This window comes from Bos indicus, chromosome 1, assembly GCF_029378745.1.
Source record: "Bos indicus isolate NIAB-ARS_2022 breed Sahiwal x Tharparkar chromosome 1, NIAB-ARS_B.indTharparkar_mat_pri_1.0, whole genome shotgun sequence".
NCBI lineage: Eukaryota > Metazoa > Chordata > Mammalia > Artiodactyla > Bovidae > Bos > Bos indicus.
In genome coordinates, this window is record NC_091760.1 from 97,500,301 (window position 1) to 97,519,370 (window position 19,070).

At 36.2% G+C, this 19,070-nt stretch overlaps 1 protein-coding gene across 2 annotated transcripts in view; it reads right to left on the reverse strand.

The window, feature by feature from the left end:
• The window catches only part of PRKCI (protein kinase C iota), a 70,816-nt gene that overhangs the window by 15,736 nt on the left and 36,010 nt on the right, over window positions 1–19,070 (reverse strand). For both annotated transcript variants that reach the window (XM_019959726.2, XM_070792002.1), the window contains 8 exons: window positions 15,386–15,471; window positions 13,877–14,017; window positions 9,881–9,935; window positions 8,680–8,738; window positions 5,508–5,684; window positions 4,973–5,070; window positions 3,970–4,056; window positions 1,904–2,039 (listed from right to left, as the gene is read on the reverse strand). In XM_019959726.2, the coding sequence (XP_019815285.2) occupies window positions 1,904–2,039; window positions 3,970–4,056; window positions 4,973–5,070; window positions 5,508–5,684; window positions 8,680–8,738; window positions 9,881–9,935; window positions 13,877–14,017; window positions 15,386–15,471 (839 nt within the window). The remainder of the gene's footprint in view (window positions 1–1,903; window positions 2,040–3,969; window positions 4,057–4,972; window positions 5,071–5,507; window positions 5,685–8,679; window positions 8,739–9,880; window positions 9,936–13,876; window positions 14,018–15,385; window positions 15,472–19,070) is intronic.

Below are 19,070 nucleotides of genomic sequence, written 5' to 3' on the forward strand. Positions count from 1 at the left end.
AGTGATGGTTTATGACATGCACTTGCAGGGTAAGAGTCAGAGGCAAGGGATGCAGTCTGTTAACCTGTAAAAGAGCTGTACTAAATCATTCAGCTTTGGACTGGATATCTGAATGTATGTCTATCAGCCAAATTACTTACAGCATAAAATAGATATTATTATGAAATCCCCCTGCTGATAAAAAATAGTTGGAGGCACATCAATTTATAAAATAGCTAAAGTTTTCAGTCAATAAAAAAATCAATATTCATAAAATATTTCAAACTCTGAAGATGTTAATTGCAGTTTTCATATGCCTCCAGTCATCACTATTCTCGGCATTCCTTATATAAAAGCATCTAGTGAGAAACTGAAGAAATTAAATTAAATAAACCTAAAGAAAGCATTTCTAGAAAAACTATGGAAAAAATCTTAGTGTTTTAGATTTCTCAAAGAATAATTATAAAGAAGAGAAATTCATCTAATATTTGCTTAAGGTCAGACTTGAGGCAAGTTTAAATACTGACTCTTAAGTCATAAGATAGGAACATTACAATTTCCAGGGGACTTATTTCCCACAAGCTTAAACATTGAGTGTAAATGTATTAGGTTGGAAAAGAGACAAAGTACTGTTGGTAAGGTCTCTGAACACAAGTTCAAATTCTGGGATCATTTCCTACTAATAACATTAAACAACTCCTGGAGAAGGAGGCAGAAAAGGAGGTAAGTGGAACAACCAATTTAAAGAATTACTGAAAAAAAACCTCTAGATGATTTATCAAAGATCTTGATTAAATTGATTGAGGATCTCTGAAAAGAATGAGAGTATGTAACAAACCAGTATTATTTTTCATTAAGTGTAAGAAAAGATCAAGTAATAAGTTTTCTTTAATATCTTCTAGGCAAAACAGGATGCTCAAGTTTCTTTGAATAAAAGAGTCAGGCTGGGATTTCCCTGGGTAGTCCAGTGGTTAAAAATCCACCTGCCAATGTAGGGCACACAGGTTCAATCCCTGGTCTGGGAGGATTCTACATGCCACTGGGCAACTGAGCCCCTGCAACAATTAGCGAGCCCAGGCGCCTAGAGCCTGTGCTCCAGAAGAAGAGAAGCCACTGCAACGAGAAGCCCGAGCACTGCAACTAGAGAGTAGCTCCCACTCACCGCAACTACAGAAAGCCTGTGTGCAGCAACAAAGACCCAGTGCAGCCAAAAATAGATTTAAAAAATTTTATTAAAAAAAAAAAAGAGGCAGGCCCTAGAGGCACTTCCCTTAGGTGAATGGGGACAAGCAGTTAACACATTCACATTCACAGGCTTGCTACCACATTTACCGTGTGAAGAAAATTCTGTCTAGGTTATTTTGACAAGGAGAGTAGTCCCCTACACATTTTCTGAAAAAAGACTGGACCTTTAAATGAAACACTGTTACAAAATGAATAAAACACTCAGACATAAAGGACATGTCCTGAGAATAACTAAAATTCTTAAGTTTGCTCTATTGTACTTTATGTCAGATATTTAAATATGAAAAAATGTTAGATTCCCTGGGAAAATCTTGAGCGCATTATAAAGAGTCACAATCAAAAGGCAAAAACTTGGAAGATGATATGCAAGCTGTTGTGCTAAAGTCTGGGATTGCAGATAGTCTTTACCTACAGATTTTATTTAATAGTAGCACGACTTTCAAGATAAAAAAATACAGACAATAAAAAGAAATGAACTTTTACAGCACATGTAACTTCATAGAAAATGCGGAATTTCATAAATGGATAGGAGATCAGTACAACTGTCTCTGTTTAGGATACTTTTTGCCATTTTAGCACAAAGTAGCAACTATTTTCCCAGTTTTGAATGTAAAATTATTTGACCAAAACAATTTCCTGAGCTGTTGAGATCTTCTCAATAACTAGAAACTTCCCTCACCTTACACATGCCATAGTCAGTGAGTTTAATGTGTCCTTCAGAGTCCAGCAACACGTTGTCCAATTTCAAATCTCTATAAATTATCCCTCGTTCATGAAGATAATTTAATGCTAGACTGATTTCTGCAGAGTAAAATCTAAAATAAAATGAAAAATTAACTCATTTGATTCAAGTTTTTAAATCGTGGTAAGTTTCTAGAGGAAGGTATTTAAATCCTACTTACATCTGCAAACCAGAACATCAAAATCATGTCAAAAGATTTTTTTCCTCCCAATGTTTTTAGGAATAATACCAAAACACAAATTGAGGCACCACTTTAAAATAGCTGAGCCCCAAACACAATTATAAAAGTTCCAGTCTAAATTAAACCCATACCTTTCATAAAGTTTAATTTGAAAGTCTCAAACAGGGATTCCTAATCTGGGTCCTTGGATGGACTTCAGAATGTCCACACTCCTACAACTGGATACAAAGTTGTATGGATATCTTTTATAGTTTCCACAGTTTTCATCACTTCTCTAAGGGACAAAAGACCTTCCAAAAGGCTAAGAACCACTGATTGGTCAAAAATGGAAAGAATACTGAAAGCTGACCACTCAAATAATAAAACCCACACCAAAATTCTAAAAAATGAGTTAAATTATTCTATAACAGGAAGACATTTTCAGAATTGCCACCAACTCATTGGTGATAGGAAAATTTTTGACCTGAATAAAGCTGCTTTGGTGAGTATTATCGTGATCATGTTTGGAGACGTGTAATACACACCTTCTAGCTACGTAATTCTAAAAACAAGGAACTTGAGCCCTTATCCTGTATCTGGTTCCTACAAAAGCAAAGATGGTATAAAACCAGAACGGGCACTTTAATAAAATAAAAACTAGGCTACATTCCCTTAGTCCAACGGAACAAACAAGGAACAAATACTGGCTATATCCGCAATTCAAAATATCATCTGTGGCTTTGCTATGAAGGGTGACCATTTGTCAAAGCTGAAATAAATAATGAACATACAGTAAATTAAACAAGATAGATTAATACACTTTACACCTTCCTATAAAATTGAAGGTTATTAACTCTTTTTGATAAGAAATATCAATGAATAGCAAGATTTCCACTAAATAAGTTATTTTTTTAAAATGAGTCTCCAACCTTTGTTAAATACACATACAAACTCACTTGCTTCCTTTTGGCATTACTCTCGTGAAGTGCAGAAGGGTAGAATTATTTCTAATTATGAGTAAAAAACAAAACAAAATACGGCACTGACGGATTAAACTTCTTATCCAAGGCCATGATCCTTCCCCACCAAAGTCCTCGAGAAACTATTTACTATCTTGTATAATAACATCAAATTAAGGGCACTAAACAAATGATATTTAATACTCTTTTCTCTTATTAATCAACATATATGGAATCAGAGAGGGGAATGCCAAAGGCAGAATAATTCAGAAACTATAACTATGGAATAACAGTCAGAATTACATCATAGTTAAGAGGAATTGTTTCATTACGCTCAAGTAAATATGAACAATAACCTTTATTCTATTTTATTTCATTTTATTGGCTGTGCTGTGAGGCATGCCAGAGAGATCTTAGTTCCCTGACAGGGACTGAACCCATGTCCCCAGCATTGAGGGCACAGAGTCTTAACCACTGGACCACCAGGGAAGTCCCAACAATCATCTTCTAACAAAAAACTGTCAGAGATCACTGCATACATAATAAGATTAATATGTGCTTATAAATTCATTAGTTATTTCAGTGGCTGATACTGAATAGACAAAATATTTGAAAATAATTGAGCTTAGTAGACTAAAGGTTTCCCCTTGAATACTGTTTATACCTCTCAACTGCTTATATTATTAAATATGTAATACATAATGCTATATATGTAATATTACAATATAAATTAACTTTTAGCTCAGCCTCTACATGACTTACAGAGAATTAGTTGGAATCAAAATAAATGATTTATCTACTGTTTTGAACCACCGACATATAAAAAGTCCCAGAACTACTCCTACCAAAATCCAACACACAGAAACAATAAACACAAAACTTACCTGGCATGCTCTTCAGGAAGTTTTCTTTGTCGTTGCATATGAAACATTAAATCTCCTCCATTAACATACTCTATAACAAAGAACAATCTAAAACACAGGAGAGAACACATGAAACCAAGACCCAAAATAAGGCTGTGTCACTTCTGCAGTTTAAACACTAGACACCAGTCACAGTACAGAGAGCCTTCTACAAGATAAACCCGTAACAAACATTCCAGGAATTTGGTGGAAACACAGGGTGACTGGAGGAGAAACCACAGAAGATACAAGAAAGCAAACCAAAGATAATAATTCTGTAACTTGCTACTTTCATTCTCAAGTAGTACCACTTGCGATCCAGAACTGTCACTCCCACCCCAATTTTAGAAGGTGCAATGTAAGTCATTTCCAATCGTCATTTAAAGTGAAAGAAGTTAGGATTTACCACCTAATTAAACTCTAGGAAATTTTAAGTCCTAAAACTAGAATTTTGGTGATATTTAAAAGGTTGGATATCTACTTTCTCCTGCCATAATTCTGACTTTTTTTTGGTGTAAAGCAAGTAATTTCCTCGGAGAAGGCGATGGCACCCCACTCCAGTACTCTTGCTTAGAAAATCCCATGGACAGAGGAGCCTGGAAGGCTGCAGTCCATGGGGTCACGAAGAGTCGGTCACGATTGAGCGACTTCACTTTCGATTTTCACTTTCATGCATTGGAGAAGGAGATGGCAACCCACTCCAGTGTTCTTGCCTGGAGAATCCCAGGGAGGGCGGAGCCTGGTGGGCTGCCATCTATGGGGTCGCACAGAGTCGGACACGACTGAAGCAACTTAGCAGCAGCAGCAGGTAATTTCCTAATGCTGATCCAACAGGAGTTGCAGGCAATTATGAACACAGTACTGTTGTGTTTCCATGTGATTTCCACTTCAGGAATTACTGTAAAAAGGGTTCTTACTGTATAATATACCAAAATGTTCTTATTGTGTCAAACCCAGGAATCATTCCATTATCTTTCAATCTTACCTGCTTTCTGTCTGAAAGCAAGAATGCAGCCCAACAAGAAAAGGATGATTGGATGCCTGTTCAAAAACATGTTTCTCTGTCTGTACCCAGTCAATATCCTATTTTAAAATATGAAAGAAATTTATGTCAAACTAGAATGACAGTATCAAAACTATGACAAATTTGTTCTTAGTAATTCTATTACCATAAATGCAATTACTAACTAGGCTAAACATCAAAAGCATTGATAATCATGAAATAATAATTTATATACAAAGAGAAACTACTACCCAGCAAACCTTTCAATATTATTAAAGAGTCTACCAAACTTTTACAAAGCTCAAGTACTTTCCCTTGATAATAATATGGTTTGATGTTTATTTTTTTTTAATCTAATAATCATCAGACAACTTTAAATATATATTTTAAGCAGTCTGAAGCATGTATTTAGAAAAGCAGACTAAAACAATAAGGCACAAACATTGACATCTTTTCTGATATCATACGCTTAAGCCAATGTAATAGTTTAGAGGTAATAAAACATCATTGTGCTTACCTCATCATCATTGACAAGCTCTTTTTTCACAACTTTCATTGCATAAATACGATCTGTTTTTTTTAATCGTACCAACAGTACTTTAGCATAACTTCCTCTTCCTATTACTCGGAGCAAATCAAAGTCCTGAAGACCTAAACTGGAAGAAGCTTTGCCACTTTCCCTGGTGTTCATTGCCTGTTGAGGACATTTATATCAAAGAGCTATACCTGAAGTATTTTGCATAACAAAATATACTTCTAACACCTAGATATACCTGTAAGATGTTTAAATATTTTCTGATTTAAATTCTTAATTATTTTCTTACATCAACCCAAATGATAGAATCGCACTACTTAAGAGATAGGATAAATTCATGAGTTGAGGTCAGAGGGGTGGTGTTTGGAATGGAGAAGAAGCTGAAACCTGGGAAACTTTAAAAGATGTCTTTAAAAGAATCTGATAATTTTGGGGAACGGAGGCAATGAAGATATAAGCATTAAAAAAAAAAAATGACACTAACTTTGGTGACCAGGAGATTGGAGGTATCACATAGAAAAAGAAAGTGTGAGCACAGGATAAGACTGGCAGAGTTGATGAGATAATGAGCTCAGTTTTTCACACTGAAGTTAGAAGTTACAGTGAGAAGTTACTCATCAAGATGAGTCTGCTAGGAGCTTAATGTATGAAAGCTGAGTTAAAACTACAGGCAGAAAGCAAGCATGAGGCAGCTCAGCTAATGTAAAACATTCTTATTTACACAATATCAAGCCTTCTTTGGAATGACAGTCAGCCCTGTAAATCATTCAGAACCAGAAACTTAGGCTTCTGATTCTTCACAAAGAAGACTAAAGATAATCTTTTATTAGATGCCTGCAAAATTCTCAGCATACAACCAGATGTACGCATGAGAATTAAGTGTGAATTCTCTGAAGTGAAGAGTATAAACAAAAGCAAGGAGCAACTTTTCAGAAAGATAAACTAGTAAGCACCAATTGGGTGGGAGGGAAGTATTATGAAAACTGAAGGAGAATGATGATTCAAAAGAAAATGCAGAAATAATAATGTGACTTGGGAAACAAGGATAAATGAACAGGAGTGAAAGAAACCAGATTAGGGCAGATTAAGAATGCAGAAAATGGTAAAAAAGATAAAGCAATGTATAGACTAAGTATGGTTAATAGGAAACCATAAAAGAGAATCAAATGGAGTGAAGGTAACAGTTTCTTCACATAAACAATAATAAGTCTGAATGAAATGACAGAAGCCAGAAAACAGTGGAAAGTCACCTTTTAAAGGGCCCAAACCCCCCTCACCCCCGATGTTCTACAATCCTAAAGCCTGAAAAATAGCCTTCAAAATGAAAGTGAAAGAAACACATTTTCAGACAAACAAAAACTAAGGAAATTCTCACTAAAGGAAACACTGAGTTTTTCAGGAAGAAAGATGATCTCATATGGAAGCAGACACACAGGAAGGACACAGAACAAAAGAATAAGATATGGATAAACCAAAGTAAGGACTGACTGTTCAGAAACACTAACACACACATGCAGAATTTTAAAATAGGACAGAAAAAGCACTAAAGGCAAGAAGTGAGCATGAGTGAATTTAAAGTGCCCTAAGGTCCTTGATATCCTGGAAAATGGTAAACATATTATTAATAATCTGTATTGAATTTAAGTAAGTTAAGGGTGTAAGATGCAATCCCTAGAACAACTAGTAATAAAACAGCAAAAGAATGTCAAACAAACTAAAAGAGATACAAGAAACTGGGATAGGAGACTAAACAGGTAACCAACAGATGTGCTTCAAAACAGTACAGGAGTGAGAGAAGTGAAAGTCGCTCAGTCATGTCCGACTCTTTGCAACCCCATGGACTACAGCCTGCCAGGCGCTTCTGTCCATGAAATTCTCCAGGCCAGAATGCTGCAGTGGGTAGCCGTTTCCTTCTCCAGGGGATCTTCCCAACCCAGGGATCAAACCCAGGTTTCCCAAATTGCAGGCAGATTCTTTACTGTCTGAGCTACCAGAGAAGCCCAAGAATACTGGAACGGGTTGCCATTCCCTTCTTCAGGGGATCTTCCTGACCCAGGATTGAACCTGGGTATCCTGCATTTTCAGGCAGATTCTTTACCATCTAAGCCAAAGGGAGTGAAAGAAGCTGGTAGACAAAACATGTACAAACAATTGTTTTAACTGGGTAATGGACACAGAGGGTTGTTATAGTATTCTGTTTACTTTTATTGATACTTGACATTTTCCATAATAAAAAGGTAACCCAGAGTAAAACATAATACACTTATCAAACAATGGAAAGAGAAAAGGAGGAGGCAGTATACTAGTTTGGGTGCTAGTGGTAAAGAACCTGCCTGCCAATGCAGGAGATGTAAGACATGGGTTCGATCCCTAGGTGGGGAAGATCCCCTGGAGGAGGGGCATGGCACCCCACTCCAGTATTCTTGCCTGGAGACTCTCAAGGACAGAGGAGCCAGGTGGGCTACAGTTCATAGGGTCGCAAAAAGCCAGACACAACTGATTCGACTTAGCACAGCACAACACAGTATACTAGTTTAAACCTTTCGTGGCCAGAAGTATATAAAGTTGAAAAACCTGAAAAAGAAAGGGATAAACACATTGTGGACACAACTAGAAAAGATTAAAAAAGGTTGTTTCTCAGAAGTCAAAGTGGGAGTGAAACGTGTGAAGCATGCTAAATCTTACCATAAGCTTTTTTTAAAAAATTGGTTATCATTTTAATTCAACATTTTAAATTAAACTGTTTAAAAAACTGATAAACTGTTTAACAGTCAGAAAAAAAGATGGGCAGTTAAGATGTTTAATTATTTATACTTTAAATAAACCATTAGTCTGTAAAATGGAAGGATCGAGATTTTTAAACAATACTACCAAGTATTTTGAAACACCATTCTTAAGTACATTATAATTTTTAGATTATGCTACCTTAAAATGAAAATAAGTTATCCCACCACACCAGACTGTTTGATTTAAATGATTTTAGTAATTTAATTAACAAATTAAATCAGAATAAAACTCTAGAATCATTAAAAATCATCCCTATATTTTTCCAGTATGACCTAAAATTTAAGCAAGTCAATCTGTCATGGTTTTAAACTGTCACGTGTTATTAAAAAGCTGATGACATAATGTACCATAAGACTAATTATCTTACCTCCTTTTCTTCACCAACTTGGTCCAAACTCTCATGACTTGAAGGATTATATGGAATTACTAAAAACCCAATCCCAAACATTTAAAAAAAAAGAAGAAGAAAAACACAGTACACATTAACTAAGTTACACAAAATTTTCTCATTTTTCTTACTTTTTATTTTTCAATAATTGTTCATCATTTAAAACTGAATATCTGTCCTATTAATAACAAATTATACATAAATATCAGTTAAATTCTAATCTCTAATGAGGGTAAAGAGAACGAACCAATCAATAGCGACTACTGATTTTAACAAACACTTTTGCTATTTTAAAATATATTTTTCTTCTTTACAAATTCCTTCTAAAAGGGTAACCCTCTAAACCCTATTTAATTATATTAGTATGACTGAGACATAAGAGATGGAGGGTCTCTAGTTTAGACTAGATTGGATTCCAGGTTTCTATTCCTTAAAGCAGCTGGGGCCAAAAAAACCTACATTTCATATAACTAGCTTCTTCCATGAAGAAGATGCCACATTCTGTCCTTCTAGAAAAAGTCCCTTTTTCTTGATTCATCCCAGATCAGGCTGCCATGTCCCATGTAATTGCTCTCCAAATTTCTCAGAGACATACTAAAGGTTTTGTATCTACTAGACATGTGAACTCACATGATCTTTCTTGAATTTTTGATACAGCATCTCTGTATCTTTTACATCATTTCTTCATCTCATAATAGAGTTTTATTTTAAAATGTCACTTGAATAGAGTCAACAGTCCACAAAATCAATACGTCTTCATTATTGAAAAAAAATAGATTTGGTATATAAAGAGGTCTCAAAGAAATTTATTGGAATTAAAGGAAACAGTCATTTGCTGTAGTTTACATAGTTGTCTTTTAAAAATGCCAAACATATATGTTAAATACTGTGATTGATGTTAAATCCCCAAAATATGGTTACATGGAGAAGGAAATGGCAACCCACTCCAATGTTCTTGCCTGGAGAATCCCAGGGACGGCGGAGCCTGGTGGGCTGCCATCTATGGGGTCGCAGAGAGTCGGACACGACTGAAGTGACTTAGCAGCTTAGCAGCATGGTTACTTAGCTTTTATTTGGGAAGAATATAAATGTCTTTACATTTAGGCGAAAGATTCACATACAGAAGTCTTTAGGTGACACTTTCTTAATGAGCAGTAGCTTGTGCCACCGTCATTCTTACCTGTCTGTGCGTGGTCTGAGTGCATGGATGACTGGTCCATGGGCATCATTGGTTCCTACAATCATTTCCAAAGACACAGTAACTTAGTGGACTCTTATCAAATATCAATACTTCCATAAATCCAGAAACAATATCATTTTGATGAGACACAGCATATTAAAATTTAAATTTGAAATGTAACTTAGTAAGGATTATACTACTATATACAATTTATTTTTAATTGTATTACATGAAACAATACAACATTCCTATGAATGAGGTAATGTTAGCCACATTTTACAGATCGCAGAAAAACCAAAATTAATTTCAGTCCCTTTTAAATCCTTCTGCATTTATGAACTCACACAAGTCATTCCACTGACTAAGAATACTCAAGAATATATCAGTAATCTGGATAAATTATTTTCACAATTTCTGGCTTTCTGCTGTTGTTAAGATTGGCTTTCAACCTCTCTAACCATAAATCCATTTGTAAACTTTTTTGAACTAGCTAAATAATGTTACTATCAATGAGCTACCAGTTAAAACCTACTTTCACAATGTCCAGAGCAGGTACTAAGAATAAATATGTTATAATCAATCTAAAACAGTGGTCCCCAACCTTTTTGGCACCAGGGACTGATTTTATGGAATACAATTTTTTCACAGACCCAGCATGTGAGGGTTTCGGGATGATTCACACTCATTACATTTACTGTGCACTTTATTTCTATTAATATTACATCAGCTCCACCTCAGATCATCAGGTATTAGATCAGGCATTAGGAGCCTGGGGACCCCTGTTTAAAAGACAACTTAGAAAGACAAATGCAGCATTTCGTGCGCTCCTGGGTCCCCATGGATCGGCATCCAGTGAGCGGAGCGGAGGGGTGCGGACCACAGACCCAAGGCATGATGGTTACTAACAGACTTCCCACAGTGCTTCTTCATTCCACGTGGACTCCTTCAAGGGCAGTGGAGCATCACAGCTTCCCTTGAACTTCGTCTGGAATATATAGGTGAACTATAAAGAAAGCTGAGCGCAGAAGAATGGATGCTTTTCAACTGTGGTGTTGGAGAAGACTCTTGAGAGTCCCTTGGACTGCAAGGAAATCCAACCAGTCCATCCTAAAGGAAATCAGTTTTGGGTGTTCATCGGAAGGACTGATGTTGAAGCTGAAACTCCAGTTTTTGGAGAGCTGACTCATTTGAAAAGACCCTGATGTTGGGAAAGACTGAAGACAGGAGGAGAAGGGGATGACAGCGGATGAGATGGTTAGATGGCATCAGCAACTCAATGGACACGAGTTTGGGTAAACTCTGGGAGTTGGTGATGGACAGGGAGGCCTGGCGTGCTGCGGTTCAATGGGGGTCGCAAAGAGTCGGACACGACCGAGCGACTGAATTGAACTGAACTGAACAGAAAAACAAATGCTGTTCAAGGACAATGAAAAAACCCTGATGTTGAAAATCAGATCTGTATTGTGAGCAATGCTTAGAAATCCATGAACTGACACATAGTATTATGCCTATCATCCCTGTAGTTCCCTCAGTGAAATGTGTTGCGAAAAGCTCTTCCTTCATGGTATAGATTCATGAAGAAGCTAAATAGCATGAATCCTTTACGTTGACAACTGTGAATTTAAATCTCCTGTGAATCCACATGTGACAACCACACATACCAACATGATTTATTAGTATTATATCAATATTTTTAGTCCTACTGTATTTCAACTAAAAATGTCACTATACAATGGTACATGAAGTCAAGACATAAAATCAGGGCAAATACAAAATATTCCATCCTTTGAGAAAGGGAGCGAAAAAATAATGTGCTTTGCCTATTGCATTTTTATGTATTAGATCCTTAAGTATTTTATTCACCACACCCAACTGAATGGTTCACAAATGTTTCAGAGAGGAAAGGATTATTTCTCTTTAACAATGAGGAGTTCAAGTGCTCTCAAAGCAAATATCGGATGGTAATCACCATGAAGGACAAAGTTGATTATTGATATTTATATTACTCATTCGTTAGCTTGCCAAAGGTTCTAGATCTGTTACCACATTTTTTTTTTTTAATAATATCCGCATGTGAAAGTGAATGTGGCTCAGTTGTGCCTGACTCTTTGTGACCCCATGGACTATACAGTCCATGGCATTCTCTAGGCTAGAATACTGGAGTGGGTAGCCTGTCCCTTCTCCAGGGAATCTTCCCGACCCAGGAATGAAACCGGGGTCTCCTGCATTCAGAAAAATCATGTCCTTTGAATTTCCATTTTACTGTATAGGATCACGGCCACGTGATTACATAAAATTGTTTAGTTTCCTTTACGTTTCTCCTGTTTGATATAGATATCTGCCTTTGGTTCTATCACTAGCATTGCAAGTAAAAAGAAAAAAAAAAAAAAAAAAGACAAATGCAGATCTTTTAAAAAATGCTCATCTTTTAATCCAGTAATTCTACTTCTGCAGCCTTAAGGAAATAATAAGATTAATCTATCAGGAAGTTTACTATGATTTTCCTTATAGGAAAATGTAGAAAACAACTCAAATAGGGAACTGGTTAAATAAATTATGGTAAAGACACAAAAAAAATGTGCAAAAAAATGAAGAATATATAGGTACAGAAAGATGAACAAAATATATTGTTCAGCAAGAAAAATGGGTTAGAAAACAGGGTAAACACAAAGTCTTATTTTTGTTAAAAAGTGTGTAAAAGAACAAGACATAAAAACATTATATGCTTTTTGATGGATAAACACACCACCTTCTATGAAGTAATCTCAAAACAACTCACAAAAAAACCAAAAATCATAATCTAATCAAACCTCTTCACATTCAACTGTTAACACACAGAAAATAAAGAGGACAGGAGACCATTTTAAACATAACCATGAAGAAGCAAGAGAAAGATTCTGAAACACTTTAAATGATAACACTATTTCTTCTACAATTAAATTGTAAGGGAAAGAGAGAGAGAGGGAAGAATCAGTAAATTTAAAAATATCTTAGATGTATCAATTGTAAATATGAATTTAATTTAGATCCTGATTCCTAATGAAAATTATGAAAACAAAATTACAACATTTATGTGACAACCAAAATTTTGAACATTGTCTCAATGGATATTTGACAACTTCACCGCCCCCTCACAACCCCCTGGTGGATCCAGGCTGAAGAATCCAGTAGTCCAGTAAGTGCAGATGCAGAGCAAAAAGAGGAATTTGTTTCAAAATACTATAGGATGAAAAAAAAAAAAAACACACCAAAATACTATACAATGAGTTCAGGCTAACTGGGTATGGGCAGAGATTGGTCGTGAGGTGGTAACTATTGGAGCTGGATAACTGGTATATGAAAGTTCATTATACTGCTCCATCAGGTCTTATATATGTTTACAAATTTTTTAATATAGAAGGATTTTAAATCTTTATGCATATAAATTTGCATAGCTCTGGAAGAATATGCACCAAATGACCATTACCTTTACATAGTAGATTTAATGGAGGATATTTATTTAAGTTTTTTATTCATCTTTTTTCTATGATGAACACGTTTTAATTTCATATTTAAAATAGAAAGTGAAAAACAAAAATTTTAAGTGCAAAAACTTCCCCATTATCTCACACTTCACATAGCAAACAGGAAGCCTCTGACTCTTCTCACCTGCTTTATGCTTAGTACAGATGCTACAATAATGGGAGCTTAGACTGAAGAGTAGCTAAAAGAAGAAAAACATAGCTTTTAAATGATTCTCCTTACATTTTTCTAATTTAGACCAAAGGATTTTACAGCAGGTCAAACAAAGAAGTTAACCATATCCTATAAACAAATTTGTAGTAATCTAATTCCAAATTCACAATATGTTAACTGTACTCCTAAAGTGTTCCTAGTCACATTCTGTAACAACACTGTTGAGCTTTGATTCCTTAACGTTCCCCTGTTTTAGTCTTATGTTCTAGCAGAGTTATAAAAAATCCTCTATCAAAGAAAAATTAGACAATGGTGTCTTACCGGTGGCAACGAATGCCGCCCACATTCAATTGTGACAAGTTTGTGGCACTTCTTATGAACCAGGAGCTTGCAGTTGATACACTTATATCCTTGACGTCCAAGTCCCCAAATTCGGTCAGTGCAGATGGCACAGTGCGCACGCTGGAGAGATTAATTCAACAGTATTTTTTTTTAATTAACAAAAAACACATCATAAACTTTCCCAACAGTTTGCTCATAGAACAGTGAAATAAGTAGTTTTCTTCTCTAACTCAAATTCCTTCATCATACACAACTTAAAGCTATGATGGTCATGGGAAATAAACAGAAAATAGAGCTTGTTTTAAAGAGACAGTGAAATTTGTAACCATGACGTTTCCTAAGTCCATGGATTTTCAGTCTTTTTCTAATTAGGTTCAGAGTAATGAAAATAGGAAAAGTGAATTAAACTTGAAAAACATGGCAGAAAACCTGTGCAAGGACTCTCAAGCAAACATAAACCTTCTAGACTGTTCAGAGGTCAAACATGTCTTATGCAGCAACATCTAAAGTGACTTTTCACTTCAAAACTTTTAAAATATCTCTGCAACTGGGAATAGGAATTTGGGAACCTCAGGTGGTGGCTTCTATTACATTAATGAACTGAGAACTCAGCACAGTTAGAATGGAAATGGAATCCATATATTTGTAGTTGTCAAGAGTAGGTAAAAACATGGACTTCTGGAGAAAGACTGCTTTCAAACCTTGGCTCTGTCACTTACTAGCTGGGTTATCTTGGGCAAGTTATTTGACTATTTTGCACCTCAGTTTCTTCATCTCTAAAATGGAAAATAGGGACTCCCCTGGTGGTCCAGTGGTTAAGACTCTGTGCTTCCACTGCAGGGGGCACGGGTTTGATCCCTAGTTGCAGAACTTAAGATCCCTTAAGCTGAGTGGAGCAGTACATGTCAAGCATTCAGAAGAGTGCATGGTACATAGTAAAAACTAGGTAAGTGTCTGCAAAGATCATTTTCTAAAACAGAGAAAACTAAAGAAAAAAACCCAATAGTAAATGGTCTGCAAACTAAACCTTGCTTATTTTTTAGCTGTCTTGAATTATATTCAAAATATCCAGTTTTCTTACAGCTATGGTAATCATATAACTAATCATTCAATCTGGAACATTTTTAAGAGTCAAGAGATGCTATTAAAAAGTACTTCAAGATAGCAAATGCACTACACTGGGCAAACTGGGAATTATAGGTCACCCTACTGGTGACTCAGGCAGTAAAGAATCTGCCTGCAGTGCAGGAGCCTCAGATTCCTGGGTCGGGAAGATCCCCTGGAGAAGGGAATGGCAACCCACTCCAGTATTCTTGCCTGGAGAATTCCATGGACAGAGGAGGCTGGCGGGCTACAGTCCATGGAGTTGCAAAGAATCGGACGTGACTGAGCAACTAACTCTTTACTTACTCCTTTAGAAGGGAGTAACAGTAGAGAGGAAAAAAACAGATTTCTCCAATTATCAACATTCAGCAAACTAAGGTTTACCCTGTTGAAACGCTTGGCTTGAAAAGTGTGTCCATTTGCACAATAAAGCTTTCTCCAGCGGCGTGCACCTCGTCTGTAAATGGATTCTAAACAGAGATTAAAAGTTTTTAAAAAAGAGCAAGTGTGATTATAAGTCATTTTATAATAAAGTCTATGACTTTTTATGATATTCACTACAAAAAAAATATATTGATTAAAAACCTGAAAGTGAAAAAATAAAATAGATTCATCAAGAGATCAGATGAAAATAAAGCCCATGGAGTATAAATATTTGAAAAACTATTACTGCTTTTCTGTTATTTTTTCCCTTTTAATTTTGAAAAAATTGTAAGCCCACAGAGAAGTTGAAAGAATAGAACAATAAATGCCTTCATCTTTCAACCACATTTATCAGTTACAATCACTTTGCCACATTTGCTTTCTTCTCTATTTACACATACACTTTTTTAATGAATCATTTAAAAATAAATTGCAGACATCGTAACAGTTCACCTTTAAATATCCAAGTATCCACGGCCTGAGATTAAAGACACTCCCCCTAATTCTATTTGACCACAATACCATTACGGTGTCTTAGAAAGTTAACATTAATTCAGTAACATCTAATATACAGTTCATATGCAAATTTCCCATTTGCCTGAAAAGTATCTTTCAGTTTTCTTTTTGTCTCCGGGATCCAGTCAAGATTTAGGCATTGCATTTCGTTACTATACCTTTTCTGTCTCTTTAATATATGCTAAACCAATCACTCTGTCTCATTTACTGTTGTTTGTTTTTTATCATGTTGAAAAAGTTTAGGCAGCTGTTTTATCTTAAGTCCTACACTCTGGATTTGTCTGTTTCCTAACTAGACTCAAATCTAATACAGATCTGTAACACTTCCCACATATTAAATACTTTTGGCAAAAATAACACATAGGCGATGTGTATTTCTTACTGCATCACATCAAGGAATATACAAATGTGAGATTGTTGACTCCTACAAGGTATTCAATCACTCTATTAAAGACAGTGATGGCTAGTTTTCTTCGTTTTATAAGTATAGTACTGTATAACAAACATTTTGTAACCACAAGAATATTTTCTTCCACAACAATCTTTCATTCAATGGCTTTTATATTTTTAAATACTCTAAATACTTTCCCTAAACAAACTAAGAGGTTCCATGAGATCAAATCAACTCTACCAGTGTAATTTTGGTTAAATCAATCACTATTACATATATTTCCTATTTAGTCATTCCACAGTAATAGAAATACTGTGGAGAGTCCATTAGCTTTCTAAACTCATTTTAAAGCAAATACAGCACTGGGTCTATTATTTAAAATTAATAAAGAATAAAACAGGTAAAATGCTCTGAAATAGAAATCCTGAGAAGCATAATGTGTGTGCTGTCCACCAGGCTCTTCGGTCTATGGGACTTTCCAGGCAAGAATACTGGATTGGGTATTCTTATTCCAGGCAAGAATACTGGATGGGTTGCCATCTCCTCCTCCAGGGGATCTTCCCCACCCAGGGACTGAACCCCCACCTCCTGTGTCTCCTGTACTGGCAGGCGAATTCTTCACCTCTGAGCCACTAACATGCGTGTGTGTTAGTCATGCTTAGTCACGTCCGACTCTCTGGGACCCCAAGGACTGGGACCTGCCAGGCTCCTTTGTCCGTGGAATTCTCCAGGCAAGAATACTGGAGTGGGTTTCCATTTCCTTCTCCAGTAGATCTTCCCAACCCAGGGATCAAACCTGGGCCTCCCACCATTCCAAGCAGATTCTTTAACATTTGAGCCACCAGGGAAACCCTAATACAGAACCTCAAATATGTATGCTTTTATTTTTAATTATTTACTTTGTTAGGAATAACCAAAGAAGAAAGTTTGTTACTATCTTAAACTAAGAGTATCTTATTTAAGAAACTTTCATGAACTATACAACTTGATATATCTCAGATTTAAACATGTTAATGTTGTCTAGGAATTAAAAGAGCCACCTAAAAAAGGAGATCACCTTAACGGTTATCAATTTTCCTTCATGCTCTAGTTTAGTAATATTAATTATACCAAGGAGGAGTATATCAAAATCTCCACCAGCAAATTTTAAAGTGGCAATGTGAGCATGAAATATAATGAAAAGTTAGGAAATGACATTTTATCTGGGAAGTGTACTACAGACTCGTAATAGATTTGGACCCATGGGGTTGTGCAAGCAAGACTTGCTACAATGACAAGACTTTCAAAACTCTCACCTGGGCAAAGAGAGGACAGCTGCTTTTCCAACACCTCTGTGAAGGCAGCCCATGCTGGCTGTAACCCATCTGCCACCGGAAATCCAGTAAAATACTCCTAGCTGAACCCAAACCTAAGTGTTTCACTATTCCTTCAGAGCCCTACCTACTCCTTATATTTCCCCACCTTCCTATTAAGTTGTTATTGTTGTTCAGTCACTAAGTCGTGTGCGACTCTTTGCAACCCCATGGACTGTAGCCCACCAGGCGCCTCTGTCCATGGGGTTTTCCAGGCAAGAATACTGGAGTGGGTTGCCATTTCCTTCTCCAGTCTATAAAGTACACAGCCACAACTCTATATAGAAACACCTAGTTCTTTAATTTTTCCTTTTTACCAAGTTGCATAAAGAGTTACAGAATTAAAAGTTTAGAGCTATTTCACTTAATAGAAAACAAAACATTTACCACTATTCCTTCTAAAGTCATGGATATGTGCAGAAACCACAAATAAAAATGGGTTCTTTAATATCTATAACCTATAAATTATACCATATATCAAAAGTAATAATGTGATAAAAATCACTGCAGATGGTGATTGCAGCCATGAAATTAAAAGACGCTTACTCCTTGGAAGGAAAGTTATGACCAACCTAGATAGCATATTTAAAAGCAGAGACATTACTTTGTCAACAAAGGTCCGTCTAGTCAAGGTTATGGTTTTTCCAGTGGTCATGTATGGATGTGAGAGTTGGACTATAAAGAAAGCTGAGCATCGAAGAATTGATACTTTTGAACTGTGGTGTTGGAGAATACTCTTGAGAGTCCCTTGGACTGCAAGGAGATCCGACCAGTCTATCCTAAGGGAAATCGGTCCTGGGCGTTCATTGGAAGGACTGATGTTGAAGCTGAAACTCCAATATTTTGGCCATCTGATGCAAAGACCTGACTCATTTGAAAAGACCCTGATGTTGGGAAAGATTGAAGGCAGGAGGAGAAGGGGACAACAGAGGATGAGATGGTTGGATGGCATCACTGACTCAATGGACATGAGTTTAGGTAAACTCCGGGAGTTGGTGATGAACAAGGAGGCCTGGCGTGCTGCAGTTCATGGGGTCCCAAAGAGTTGGACACAACTGAGCGACTGAACTGAACTGATACGTAAGCTTGCATTTTCAAATTCCATCAGACTGAAGAGTTGTCTGACTCTTTCAGCTCATCTCATTAATGTTAAGCAGTGGATTAGATATTCAAAAGAAAGTCCCATAGCAGTCCCTAAGGATTCATGATAAAGCATTTAGAGGTAAAGTGTCATGTCAACTACTTACTCTAAAATGATACAGCAAAAAAATAAAAATAAGTGTTTGTTGTGTATATACATGTATGTATATGTGTGCACAGATACAGAGATAAAGCAAACATAGAAAATGTTAATAACTGGTGAATCTAGGTAAAGGATATATGGGTA